An 11,663-nucleotide genomic window follows, 5' to 3' on the forward strand; every position below is an offset into this window, starting at 1 on the left:
ACAAAAATTAATATATATTCTTTTTATTTTTATTTTATTTTTGGGGTTAAATTGATAATTTAATTTTTTTCTTTTTATTAATTTTATAAAAAAAATTATTGTAAGAAGGTAAAATATTAAAAGTAAGTCAAAAGAAATAAAAAGTAACAGTAAAGATGTTAATAGTTTAAGGATATCAATGTTTTGAGGTATTTTTAAAAATACAAAAACTAAATGAATGAAATAAATTTTTACCTGGATAGAATTTAGATTTTAATATATTATTTTATCAATAAAATAAATACGATTTAGTAGATGTACATGGATAGGGTAGGGCAGGTGGAGCATAAATAAAAACTAAAAAAGAAAAGAAAAAGAGAGAAAAAAAAAGTCCGCTCTTCTCTTCTAAGTCACACAAAAGTCTCCTCTGTTCTGCGCACGCAAACGCAATTCTCTCCCTTCCATTCATTTTTTTCTAAGGAAAAAAATAACAAAATATCAAATAAACGAATCCAATTCAAATTCTTCTTCTTCAATTTCACTTCTTTTCGGTTTTTTCACACAAAAAAATTATCTTTTATTCACAGCCCCTAAAAGGATAGCCAAAAAATAAAAATAAAATAAAAATAAAAATAAATATAAATTATAAATAAATAAATAAATCAGGGCCGTTGTTTTGGGTTATAAATCAAAAACTCAAACGTAGGGTTGGCTGGCCTTTTCAAAGCTTAATTTTTGCCTCACCGTTAAAGCCAATTGATATAACGAAATCATAAACTTGTTTTGGGTTTTTCGTTTATCACGTTGCCTTTCTCGTAACAAAATCTGGCTGGAGAGAGGTCAGTTTTTTTTTAAAATAATTTTTGGCTGTTAAAATCGTTCTTGTTAATTGTTTGGAATCAGTTTTATTGATGTTTGTTAAAGATTCTGGATAAAAAAAGGATTTATTAAGCTACGGCCTACGGGTTGTTTTTGTTTTATTAATAAATTTGGATCTGTGTATGTTGTCTTATCGTAACATCTATCTGGGTCATTAATCCAATTTGTACCTGATAGATATATGTGAAGTATTGAAAAGTGAACATAAAGCTAAGGAAACGATAGATACTTTTGGAATTTAGCTATTACAATTTCATGAATATGTATGTTTCTTTTAGAGAAACACAATAGCAAAATGGAAAAGCTAAGCCTGTTAATAATGCTCATTTGTTTTGAGCAAAATATTATGAGATTATTGTGTTTCTTTGTATAGTTATGCTTTTAAATGTCCAGTATACTTTTGTTGATGATCAATGGATTAAAAGGGTTGTCTTCTTTTCTCATTTTGACAGGCTAAACTCTCTTGTTCATGTTAGGGATTGGGTTTTCCTGGTTGGAAACTACCTTTTTTCACTCTGGCAGCTGAGGCATATTTGAACGCTTCTCGCACCTCTAAGTGGGTGTGGGGTGATCAGGAGGGAATAATTTTGCTCTTTGTTTTAAGAAGATCAAGGTCATCTCATGTTTGGAGATTGTGTCGTGTTTCTGTGGGTTTGTCGCTTGATTATGGCTAAGGTCACCTTTTGCTAAGTTTCAGAAGCTAGACCTCAGTTTGCCTCTTAGGTCTTTATTTGTTCATACATAGTTTTTTCTTTTTTCTTTCTTTTTTTCTTTTAAACAAAAAAGGTCTTGTTTCGATGTAGCTCTGGTCAGTATTGTTACAATGGTCAGATTTTCATGCTTCAGTACTCGAACTTACTCCCAGAGACCAAAGGTAAGTGGAAGAATCAATTTGTTTTCCTGAGATTGGATTTAATCTCTCTGGGAACTTTTTTTTTTCATTTGTATGTCTGATTCCTGATTATTATCCTCTCCCTCAGAAAACAGTTCAACCATCAGTTGAGGAAATGCGGAAAAGTTTGGACGACTTCGCAGCAATACAGGCAATGAAAGATTCACCTAATTCTTTGAATGCAAAAACAATTTTATTAAGTACTCCTGGACGTACTCAAATCAATGACGATGCCAAGCATGTTGCAAGTTCTTCCTCAATTGAACATGTCTGGAAATCAGACGAAATAACGGGCATAATCAATTCTGAAAATGACGTAGGAATCCGTAAGTTGGGGCGGCTGAAAAAGAGTCAGTCTCTTGGAAGTCGATTATGCTGGGAGGGGAAGTATCCTGGTGAAAATGATACAGAAGAGGAGACTGAGGGATTCTCTTCTGATTCCCATGACCAAAATGGTCAGACAACACAAAATGGCAGAAATGATCCGGTTGTAAGCCCACCCAGTGAGTATGAAAAAGCTCCACACTTAATGTCAGCTCATATTAATAATGAATCTATATTCTCAATCGGAGATCCTCTTAATTCAGAGAAGGAAGATAAAAACGATGCCCCAATATCTGGTCATGGTGACTCTGCTGATAATTATACAGGCCTTATGCCCTATACCCCTCCTTTGATCATAAAATCATTTTCTATGCCTAACATCAAAGGTTTTATGTGTCCTTTCGAAGAATGCTTTACTCTTAAACATTTTGCTCCTCGTTCCAGATCTTCTGATGATCTACAAATTTTGGGCATGTGGGAAAAAGATACTTCAGTTCAGAACATTGACGGACAGGTTATGGAAGAGCAAGAAAGATATGCTTATATGTGTAAAATGGAAAAAACAAATTTGGGGATCCGGGCTGACGACTGCTATGATTCTTGTAATTATTCTGCTTTAGCAAAAGATTGGGTGATGCCAGATGAGAATTCTGTGAAAAAACTTCAAGGGGAATCCTTGCATGAGCAGTGGGATAAATTGCCAAGCAAGCATTTTAAGATTAAGCGCATCAAGGAGTGGGTTAACGATCTTCAACATTGCAGCCCATTGGAAGAATCAGATGAAACATCTGTTTCTAATGATCAGGTGAAGCGAGATCCTAAAGTCTTGAATGGCTCAACTGCTGTTAAAGGGGATGGTAAAGGTAACTGCTGGCATGGAAGCTGTAACAAAATATATCTCTTTTTTGAGGTGCCTCGGCGCCCAACCGTTTCAAGCTGCAAATCATGGGTTTGGTTGTCCTCCCCCTTTTCTTTAGTGCATTGTTAGCCTAAAGGGGCTTAATCTGTCAGGAAATGCTATAAGGAATGCACATCTATTGGCAGCTCTATCCTTGTGCATTTATCATCTATTTTATGCTATACTAGCATAACCCAAATCCAAGAAAGTATAGCTGTTGTTGATTATTTTACCTGTCCTTTTTACTCCCTGTAGTGAGGATCACTGCTGGTGCTCTTCCTCGAGGACTTCATATACTGAATCTGTCAAAAAACAATATTTCCACAATTGAGGGCTTGCGAGAACTTACCCGCCTCCGTGTACTCGACCTGAGCTACAATCGAATACTTAGAATTGGACATGGTATGTATATGGCCTGTGCTGTATTACAAGTTGACAGACAGTTAGCTGTCCTATTTTCATTGTATTCCTATTTCTAACGCATCCTTCTGACTAATTTTATTGGAAGGTCTGGCATCCTGTTCCTCTCTGAAAGAGTTATACTTGGCTGGAAACAAAATAAGTGAGGTAGAGGGTCTTCACCGCCTCTTGAAATTGACTGTGCTGGATCTGCGTTTCAACAAAATTTCTACAGCTAAATGCCTGGGTCAACTTGCTGCTAATTACAATTCCTTGCAAGCTATTAGCTTGGAAGGAAACCCTGCACAGAAGAATGTAGGGGATGAGCAGCTGAAGAAAAATCTACAAAGCCTTCTTCCTCATTTGGTTTACTTCAACCGGCAGCCAATGAAAGCTAGCACTTTGAAGGATGCTTCTGATAGGTCAGTTCGGCTAGGTATCAGTGCCCATCTGTTTGATCGTGGCCTTAGATCAGATAACAAAGCTGCAAGGAAGAGTACCCATAGGTCATCCTTATCGACTCATGGCCGCAAAAGTCAAGCCGCATTCTCTCCACCAAAAAAGTCAAGGAGCAGGCATGCACACCTGCCACCAATTGGAACTAAAGCAACAACTAATAATCGGCATAACTATTTTGATACTGGTAGCAGGCTTCTGAACCTCAAATCAGAGTTTTCTATGCGCAGGAGTCGAAGTGAAGAAATGCTGGGAGGTGGTCTGTAAAATGTTTTTCTAGAGCATGCAGTCTCTAAGATGTTTTTTTGTGCCTTGAACATCTGGTTGGTGCATTTCCCTTTTTTGGTTGTGGTTTTTTCTTTGGCATTATCACACTTGAAATATATTTGAGCAACTCATTTCTAAGTTCATTCTTCCATTTAATTTGTGACCTTGAATAGCTCATTTTTATTGTGTTTTTGCTTTTCTGGTGATGTCAAGTATTACTCGGGAATCGATTGTTATTTATTATTATTATTATTATTATTATTATTATTATTATTTTTCAATGAAATAATGTTAGAGCCATCTAGTTAAGAGACACTCTAAGATGTTTGTTGTCATGGACTCAGAACTGCTGTTGTATGTGAGACTTTTGACTTGTTAGTAACTCCTATGTTCATAGCAGACTTCTGACTTGTTAGAAACTCCTATGCTTTTGACTAAATAGAAATGGGCATGGAGAGGGAATCTGGAACTGCAGGAAAAAAGGAGAGCTACTTGCCAGCAGAAGGGAAGGAAGAAGCAAAAGTTTTCGCATAATTTTATTTACTTTACGTAAGCCTGTTAGTGCAGCTTGGCTGGTTGGTTGTCTATGACACCATGCCCATATGCATGCTGCTACTCTTCCATTGCCTCGCTGTTGGCCATTCTTCCACGCAGAGGCATGTATACATTCGGCATGTTTTAACAATGTATTAGAATTTCGGACCAGAATTTGCGTTTTCATGTTCAATTTTTAGAGTTTGTGTAACCAGCAGGGTTCTTTCATAGTTCATTTTAGTTGCGAGAAAAACAACGTATAATACTACAAAAACGGGGTGCTACATTTTATAAATGCAATGACGAAATTTTATTTGATTTTGAAAAGCTGTGTTATTTCTCAAACCAAAAATTCAAAACCTGATTCTGATACATTACATGGTAGTATTATGCAGTGGTAAAACTATAAAGATCCCAGAGAAAGTAAAACACAATACTATACAGTTAACGAACCAAACCCCCACTTTGAGAGGGCAGATATTACACATTGCCATTTTGTCACCTGCGATATATATAGATATCTATATACATATATGCATAAATCAAAGCACACATTCTTTATACCCGACAGCCTTCACTTTGTTGCCTTTGATCATATTCTGCAACATTGATGAAAGTTGATATGACCTTAGTTATACAGTAAATCAACTGGGGAAAAAAAGAGAGTAGAAAAACATGACGGCAATGCAAGAATCCAAACACTCAGAATTATATACTATCCATGAATCACCTGAATGTGCAGCCAAATATTACCCTTGGGCTAAATCAAAGAAATATGATTTGACCAGTTAAACCTGATCCCAAAACTATAGGTTACGATTTACAAGCATCAACCCCGTTTATATAACAACCACAGATATCCTACACTGCTTCATCTTGATATCATTGCAATTGACTAAAATATGCTTAAGCACAAATCAGCAGAAGTTAGGAACAGCCTCCATTAGTTTGAATAGCAGAAGTGAAATCACTCTACGAGGCCCAATAAAGAAAAAATGACTTCCAAATACAACAAATCGAAAAGGTGATTTCACAAATATGTGGCCATTGACAAGGTCACAATTATGGATTTCTACAGCTAGTTCTTTTAACAGTGAGTTATTAAAAAATACATCTATTTCATAATTTTGACTGCTCTCATTTTCATGTCTTCTTTCTCTCGGCATATTTATTTCAGGACAGCAAGAAACTAAGGGTTTGTACACAAAACAATAGCAGCAAAGCAAATTGAAACTAACTAAAATCTATCACAAAAACACACACACAAAAAATGATGATTGTAAAGCTGATAATAATGGACTCTGAAAATGAAAATGGAAAAGAAGATGTATCCTTAGAATCTAACCAACCAAAAAACCTCATAGATCCTTCAGAATTTCAGCATAGTTCACATAATATCTCAGAGAGCCCTTTAAAAAAAAAAGTGCATATACTTAATGAAGGAATTAACTAAGCTTTCCACAAGTCCAACGAGCCAGAACACACCCAAAACTTCTTGGGATCAGATAGATGTAAGTTTTTTTGTGATTCAAATTTCCCTTCAACCACAGGGCATCCTATAATCTTCCTAACCTTCAACCTCTCGTGTGGAACCTTTAAATACGGCCTTGTTAGTTTTAGTGTTGTCACTATTCTTCCTAGCACAGGACTAAACAAAATGACTTCAATTGGAGTTACAAAATGCTTCGACATGCCAAACTCAGCTCCACATAACTAACTGGTATGTTATATACTTTCCAAATAAGTCATAAAGAATCAATGATTTTGGATCGAACTGCCTTACACAATTTTCAAGATATTCATAGATTATGAGCAGCACACTAAAATAGTTCCAAAATGCAACAACTACTTTGATTGGTAATATCCTCCAATCAGTTCACCTATCAAAGTCTCCCACACAATATGATCCTCTTTATTTCCTACTGCTCTTTCCCTAAAAATAATCAAATACAACTACTCCAAGTAAATTGAACAGGTCTTTTTTTTTCATTTTCTTTTTCAATTTTTTAATTAGAAAAGAAAAACATTTTCTTTAATATATATATATATATATATATAGAGCTCTTCTCTCATGCCGGCGCCCTCATTTTTTTTTCATACAGACACGCTGTTAACTAAGTAGTTTCATAGAGTTAGTGCAGACATGTTATTAAACCACATGATTTTATATTGTGCATTTAAAGCTGACTCTATTAAACCATATGGTTTAATTGTGTGTTGGCATTATATAAATATATATATATAGGAGGCTGTTCCAATCCAGGAGAACAGCATCCGGGAAGAAACTTGTGGCCATTGGATTCAAGTCCAACGGCCCCAAATTCCTTCTTTTAATTTTTTTTCGGTTGGCTGTACATGGTGGAGCCCACCATGTGCAGCCACAGGTGGCCTTTAAATTTGAATCCAAAGGCCACCAGCCTCCCTCCCGAACGGCATCCCGGATTGGAACAACACTCTATATATATATATATATATATAATCAACAGAATAAATCACAAAATTAACAAAACAATATGGGAAATTTCCAGAATAAGCATTTCAAGCATTTTCTTTAGCAAAATGTCTTCTGGAAGAAAGAAATAATCAAATGCTTCTCCCTATCCTGTATATTTCAGCAAACAACACAAATTATATTTTCAGAAAAATGCAGTTAGCAAAGCACTCTCAAAGCCACTGTAAAAAAAATAATAATAATAAAAAGTCAGGACACAAACCATATGATGTCCAAAATACAAACCTCTCTTAACTACCATGCAAACAAACTAGTTTTGCTTGAAGGCAACTCATACCAAAGCACTCACAGCAGAATAATGTTTATAACTGTTCAACAAAGTATTCCCCCAACATTTGTGTACTAAAAATCACAACACCTCAATTTCAAAGAAATCAAAAACCAACTGTTAGCAAGCTATGATTAAAGTGGCTATTAATCCCTTGCTATCCATACGATCAGGTGATCAATAAATATCGGCTATTTTTAAATTAAAAAAAATTAATCAAAAGTATGGCAATTACAAACAAATCCTCAATCAAGCAAGCAAAGCATAAAACTCGAAACACAAACCTTTTTAAGTTCAATCCGAAAAGTCATGATACTCGGAGTCGTCCTCCTCAGGCACGGGATGCAGCTCAGCGTCGTCTCTGGAATCATGTTGACTTCGACTATCGTCAGGATATCTAAGCACAACAACAGGACAAACACAATGATGCACACAATAATCACTGACACTTCCCAATCTCCCAACACTACTCCTCCGCACCGCCCCAATCCCAATCCCCCGGCCCCCCATTATCATCGCGCTTAACCCTAACCTCTCCACCTCCAAACACAGCCTCTCCTTCATGTCATGATCCTTCACTATGTGTATCTTGTACTGCAGCCCCGCCTCCTCCAGCGGCTCCGCTATGTTCTTCGCATTAGTCGCCGTTAAGTCCGTTTCTGTTGAGTCCAACTGGATGCCTCCCCAGCCGCCTTCGTCGTCGTTTCGGTTTTCCGTGTTGTTGATGAAGCCCCAATCGGCGCCATAGAGGACAGAGGTCTGGCGGACATGGAGGAGGACGACAGCGTCTCCGGGACGGAGATAGTTTTCGACGGCCCAGCGGACGGCGTAGGCGCTTTCGTCGCTTAGGTCGACAGCGATTGCGATCTTGCGTTGCGCACCGTTTGTCATAAGAGGGACACGTGTCGGGAGAACAGGACGGTCCGGTTCCGGATTCTGGTGGTTCATTTTATTATTGTCGATGTTGTCGTTGTGTGTGTTGACTTTTTTGTGGTAACGGGAAACAGAATAAAGCGGCAAATGTGAATCACTGAAGCGTTTACCACATACAAGAAAACTTTTGTTTTATAAATTTTTTTAACCGTCCCTGAAAGCGAGGAAATACGGAAATTGTATGAGTCAACCTACCATGCAGCGCTGTATCTCATACAGCACATGCATGCAACCGGTACAATCGGTTTTTAACCGGATAATATAATAAAAATTATATTTTTATTTGTTTTTAATGTGAAAAAATTATGAAAAAATTTGGAAAAAAGATTAAAATTGTAATTAAATGAGGAGAAAGATTGTAATAATTTAAAATTTAAAAATAGTACAAAAAATATAAACATATCACAAAATAGTTACATTCCTACTTATTTTGTTACATTCCAATATTTATAATGCATATTTCAAGTTTACTTTTCAAATTCTTATTTCTAGTAATGATTTATCTACATTTTTGTAAGTTGTTTCAACTCATTTTCCCACTAGCTTTTGGTTCTATATTTCCACTCTTTTCATCAACTTCCAGCTTTTTGGATAGATATTTCAAGTTTATTTTTATATCTCTATAATTTGTTAAACTTTATCCAGTTTTTGGTAAATTATTTCTATTTATTTTTCCACCACTTTTTGGTTCTACATTCCTACTTGTTTTATTGAATTCTAACATTTTGTTTAGAAATTTCAAGTTCAATTTTTAGATCTCTATTTTCTGTTAAAATTTATCAAATTCTTGTTAAATTATTTCAACTTTCGGGTTAACTTCTTCTACTGTTGTTTCCACCACTTTTTGGTTCTTTATTCCAATTCTTTTAATTAATTTCTAATATTTTGGTTAAATATTTCAAGTTCATTTTATAGATCTCAACTTATAGTTAAACTTTATCATATTCTTGTTAAGTTCTTCAAACTTTTAGGTTATGCTCCTCAACTCTTGTTTCCACCATTTTTTTTGTTCTATATTTCTACTCTTTTCATTGAATTTAAGTATTTTTCGTGAATGTTTCAAGTTTATTTTTTGATCCCTAATTATTGTTGGATTTATCATATTCTTGGTAACTCTTTCTGAATTTTAGGTTAACCTCTTCAACTCTTTTTTCCACCACTTTTTGTTCTATATTCCTACTCTTTTTATTGAATTCCAACATTTTGTTTGAATATTTCAAGTTAAATTTTTAAATTCTCACTTTCAATTAAAATTTATCAAATTCTTAGTAAGTTGTTTCAATTCATTTTTCCACCGGTTATTCGTTCTATATTTCCACTCTTCTTATTGAATTCCAAATTTTTAGGTTGATATTTCAAGTTTATTTTTTATATCTCTATATCCTGTTAGACTTTATCTAGTTATGGTTAAGTTGTTCCAACTTATTTTTCCACCACTTTGTGGTTCAATATTTCCACTCTTTTTATACTTTTTAGATCCCTACTTCGCGTTGGAATTTATTAAATCCTTGTTAAGTTATTTCAACTTTTAAGTAACTTCTTCCACTCTTATTCCCACTACTTTTGTTTTTGTATTCCAATTCTTTTAATTAATTTCTAATATTTTGGTTAAATATTTCAAGTTCATTTTATAGATCTCAACTTATTGTTAAACTTTATCATATTCTTGTTAAGTTCTTCGAACTTTTAGGTTATGCTCCTCAACTTTTGTTTCCACCATTTTTTTTTTGTTCTATATTTCTACTCTTTTCATTTAATTTAAGTATTTTTCGTGAATGTTTCAAGTTTATTTTTTGATCCCTAATTATTGTTGGATTTATCATATTCTTGGTAACTCTTTCCGAATTTTAGGTTAACCTCTTCAACTTTTTTTCCACCACTTTTTGGTTCTATATTCCTACTCTTTTTATTGAATTCCCACTTTTTGTTTGGAAATTTCAAGTTTAATTTTTAGATCCCCACTTTCCGTTAAAATTTATCAAATTCTTGGTAAGTTGTTTCAATTCATTTTTCCACCAGTTATTTGTTCTATATTTCCACTCTTCTTATTAAATTTCAAATTTTTAAGTTAACATTTCAAGTTTATTTTTTATATCTCTATATCCTGTTAGACTTTATCTAGTTATCGCTAAGTTGTTCCAACTTATTTTTTCACCACTTTTTGATTCAATATTTCTACTTTTTTTATTGAATTTCAAATTTTAGGTAAATATGTCAAATTTACTTTGCAGATCCTTATTTCACGTTTGAATTTATCAAATTCATGGTAAGTTATTTCAACTTTTAGGTTAACTTCTTCTACTTTTGTTCCCACTTCTAACATTTTACTTAGATATTTCAAGTTCATTTTTTAGATCTCGACTTATTATTAAACTTTATCATATTTTTGTTAAGTTCTTCAAACTTTTAAGTTATGCTCCTCAACTCTTGTTAAACTCTGATAATGGTTTTATGTTCCTATTATTTTTATTATATTCCAACACTACCAGTACATGTTTCAAGTCCTTTTTTTACTAATAATAAATTACTTGTTGAAAATAACAATAATATCAATAAGGCAAATTATGGTTGACCCCTTACTATTTTAACAAATATCAATTTACCACATAATACTAAGAATTTTTTTATTGCAACCCTTCATCATTTTCAACATTTTGAGTCCATAATCTAAGTCCTTTTTTTTTTTCATCTTCATTACTTCATGCAATCTTTTGAATTTGATTGTATGTATACTTGAGCTTTTAATTTTTATACATATATATTCTCATTATAATCATTTTAATTAATAGCGTTTAATTATATTAAAAATAAATCTATGCATTTATTTTCATCTTTCTCTTTACTTTTCAAATTAATTGCTTTAGTTTTTCATAACATCAACGGTAAATAAATAAATAACAAGTAAGAAGGATTGCAATTGCTATGCTTCTAAAGCTATGATGATATAAGTTCAGTTACAAAAATACTTTAATTTACAAGATTAAAGCTTAGTTAATCTATTTTAGTTGAACATCTCTATTTTTTTTTGTGTGCTTGTTGGATATTACTACAGTTATTATTATTAATATCATATCCTGTGGGATTTATAATTAAATATAATAAGAATGTACATATGTCCTACACTATTTTTGCACTCCTTTAGATTATTAAGATATCATTAACATTTTGATTATGCAATTGATTTTTGCAAGTTACAAAACTTTAAGTGTTGAAATATCATTTTTTGGTTGAAATCATTACTCAACATCTCGCGAGATTCAATCATGAGTTTCATCATGTATATTTGAAATTTTGACCTTTGTTCACATTTATGCTCATTTAT

The 11,663-nt window shown here is 33.6% G+C and overlaps 2 protein-coding genes across 2 annotated transcripts; one reads left to right on the plus strand and one right to left on the minus strand.

Moving 5' to 3' along the window:
- Positions 1 to 552: 552 nt before the first annotated feature.
- On the plus strand, positions 553 to 4,292 carry LOC18052653. The gene is given in 6 exon segments (XM_024190281.1): positions 553 to 818; positions 1,311 to 1,732; positions 1,839 to 2,933; positions 2,935 to 3,094; positions 3,225 to 3,374; positions 3,481 to 4,292. Coding segments are annotated over 5 exon segments (2,070 nt in total). The 5' UTR covers positions 553 to 818; positions 1,311 to 1,681; the 3' UTR covers positions 4,095 to 4,292.
- A 249-nt stretch (positions 4,293 to 4,541) lies between these two features.
- Positions 4,542 to 8,464, minus strand: LOC18052654 (universal stress protein PHOS32). Its single transcript, XM_006447290.2, has 2 exons — positions 7,693 to 8,464; positions 4,542 to 5,227 (listed from the first exon to the last, which is right to left on the minus strand). Exon 1 carries the CDS (start codon positions 8,354 to 8,356, stop codon positions 7,703 to 7,705), a length of 654 nt encoding a protein of 217 aa, XP_006447353.1. The 5' UTR covers positions 8,357 to 8,464; the 3' UTR covers positions 4,542 to 5,227; positions 7,693 to 7,702.
- Between the last annotated feature and the right edge of the window lie 3,199 nt (positions 8,465 to 11,663).

Source organism: Citrus clementina, unplaced genomic scaffold (genome assembly GCF_000493195.1).
Source record: "Citrus clementina cultivar Clemenules unplaced genomic scaffold, Citrus_clementina_v1.0 scaffold_2, whole genome shotgun sequence".
Classification (NCBI taxonomy): Eukaryota; Viridiplantae; Streptophyta; class Magnoliopsida; order Sapindales; family Rutaceae; genus Citrus; species Citrus x clementina.

What these genes read in the sequence shown, in the direction of transcription:
- LOC18052654 (XM_006447290.2), bottom strand. Translation starts at nt 8,356, where the DNA reads ATGAACCACCAGAATCCGGAACCGGACCGTCCTGTTCTCCCGACACGT.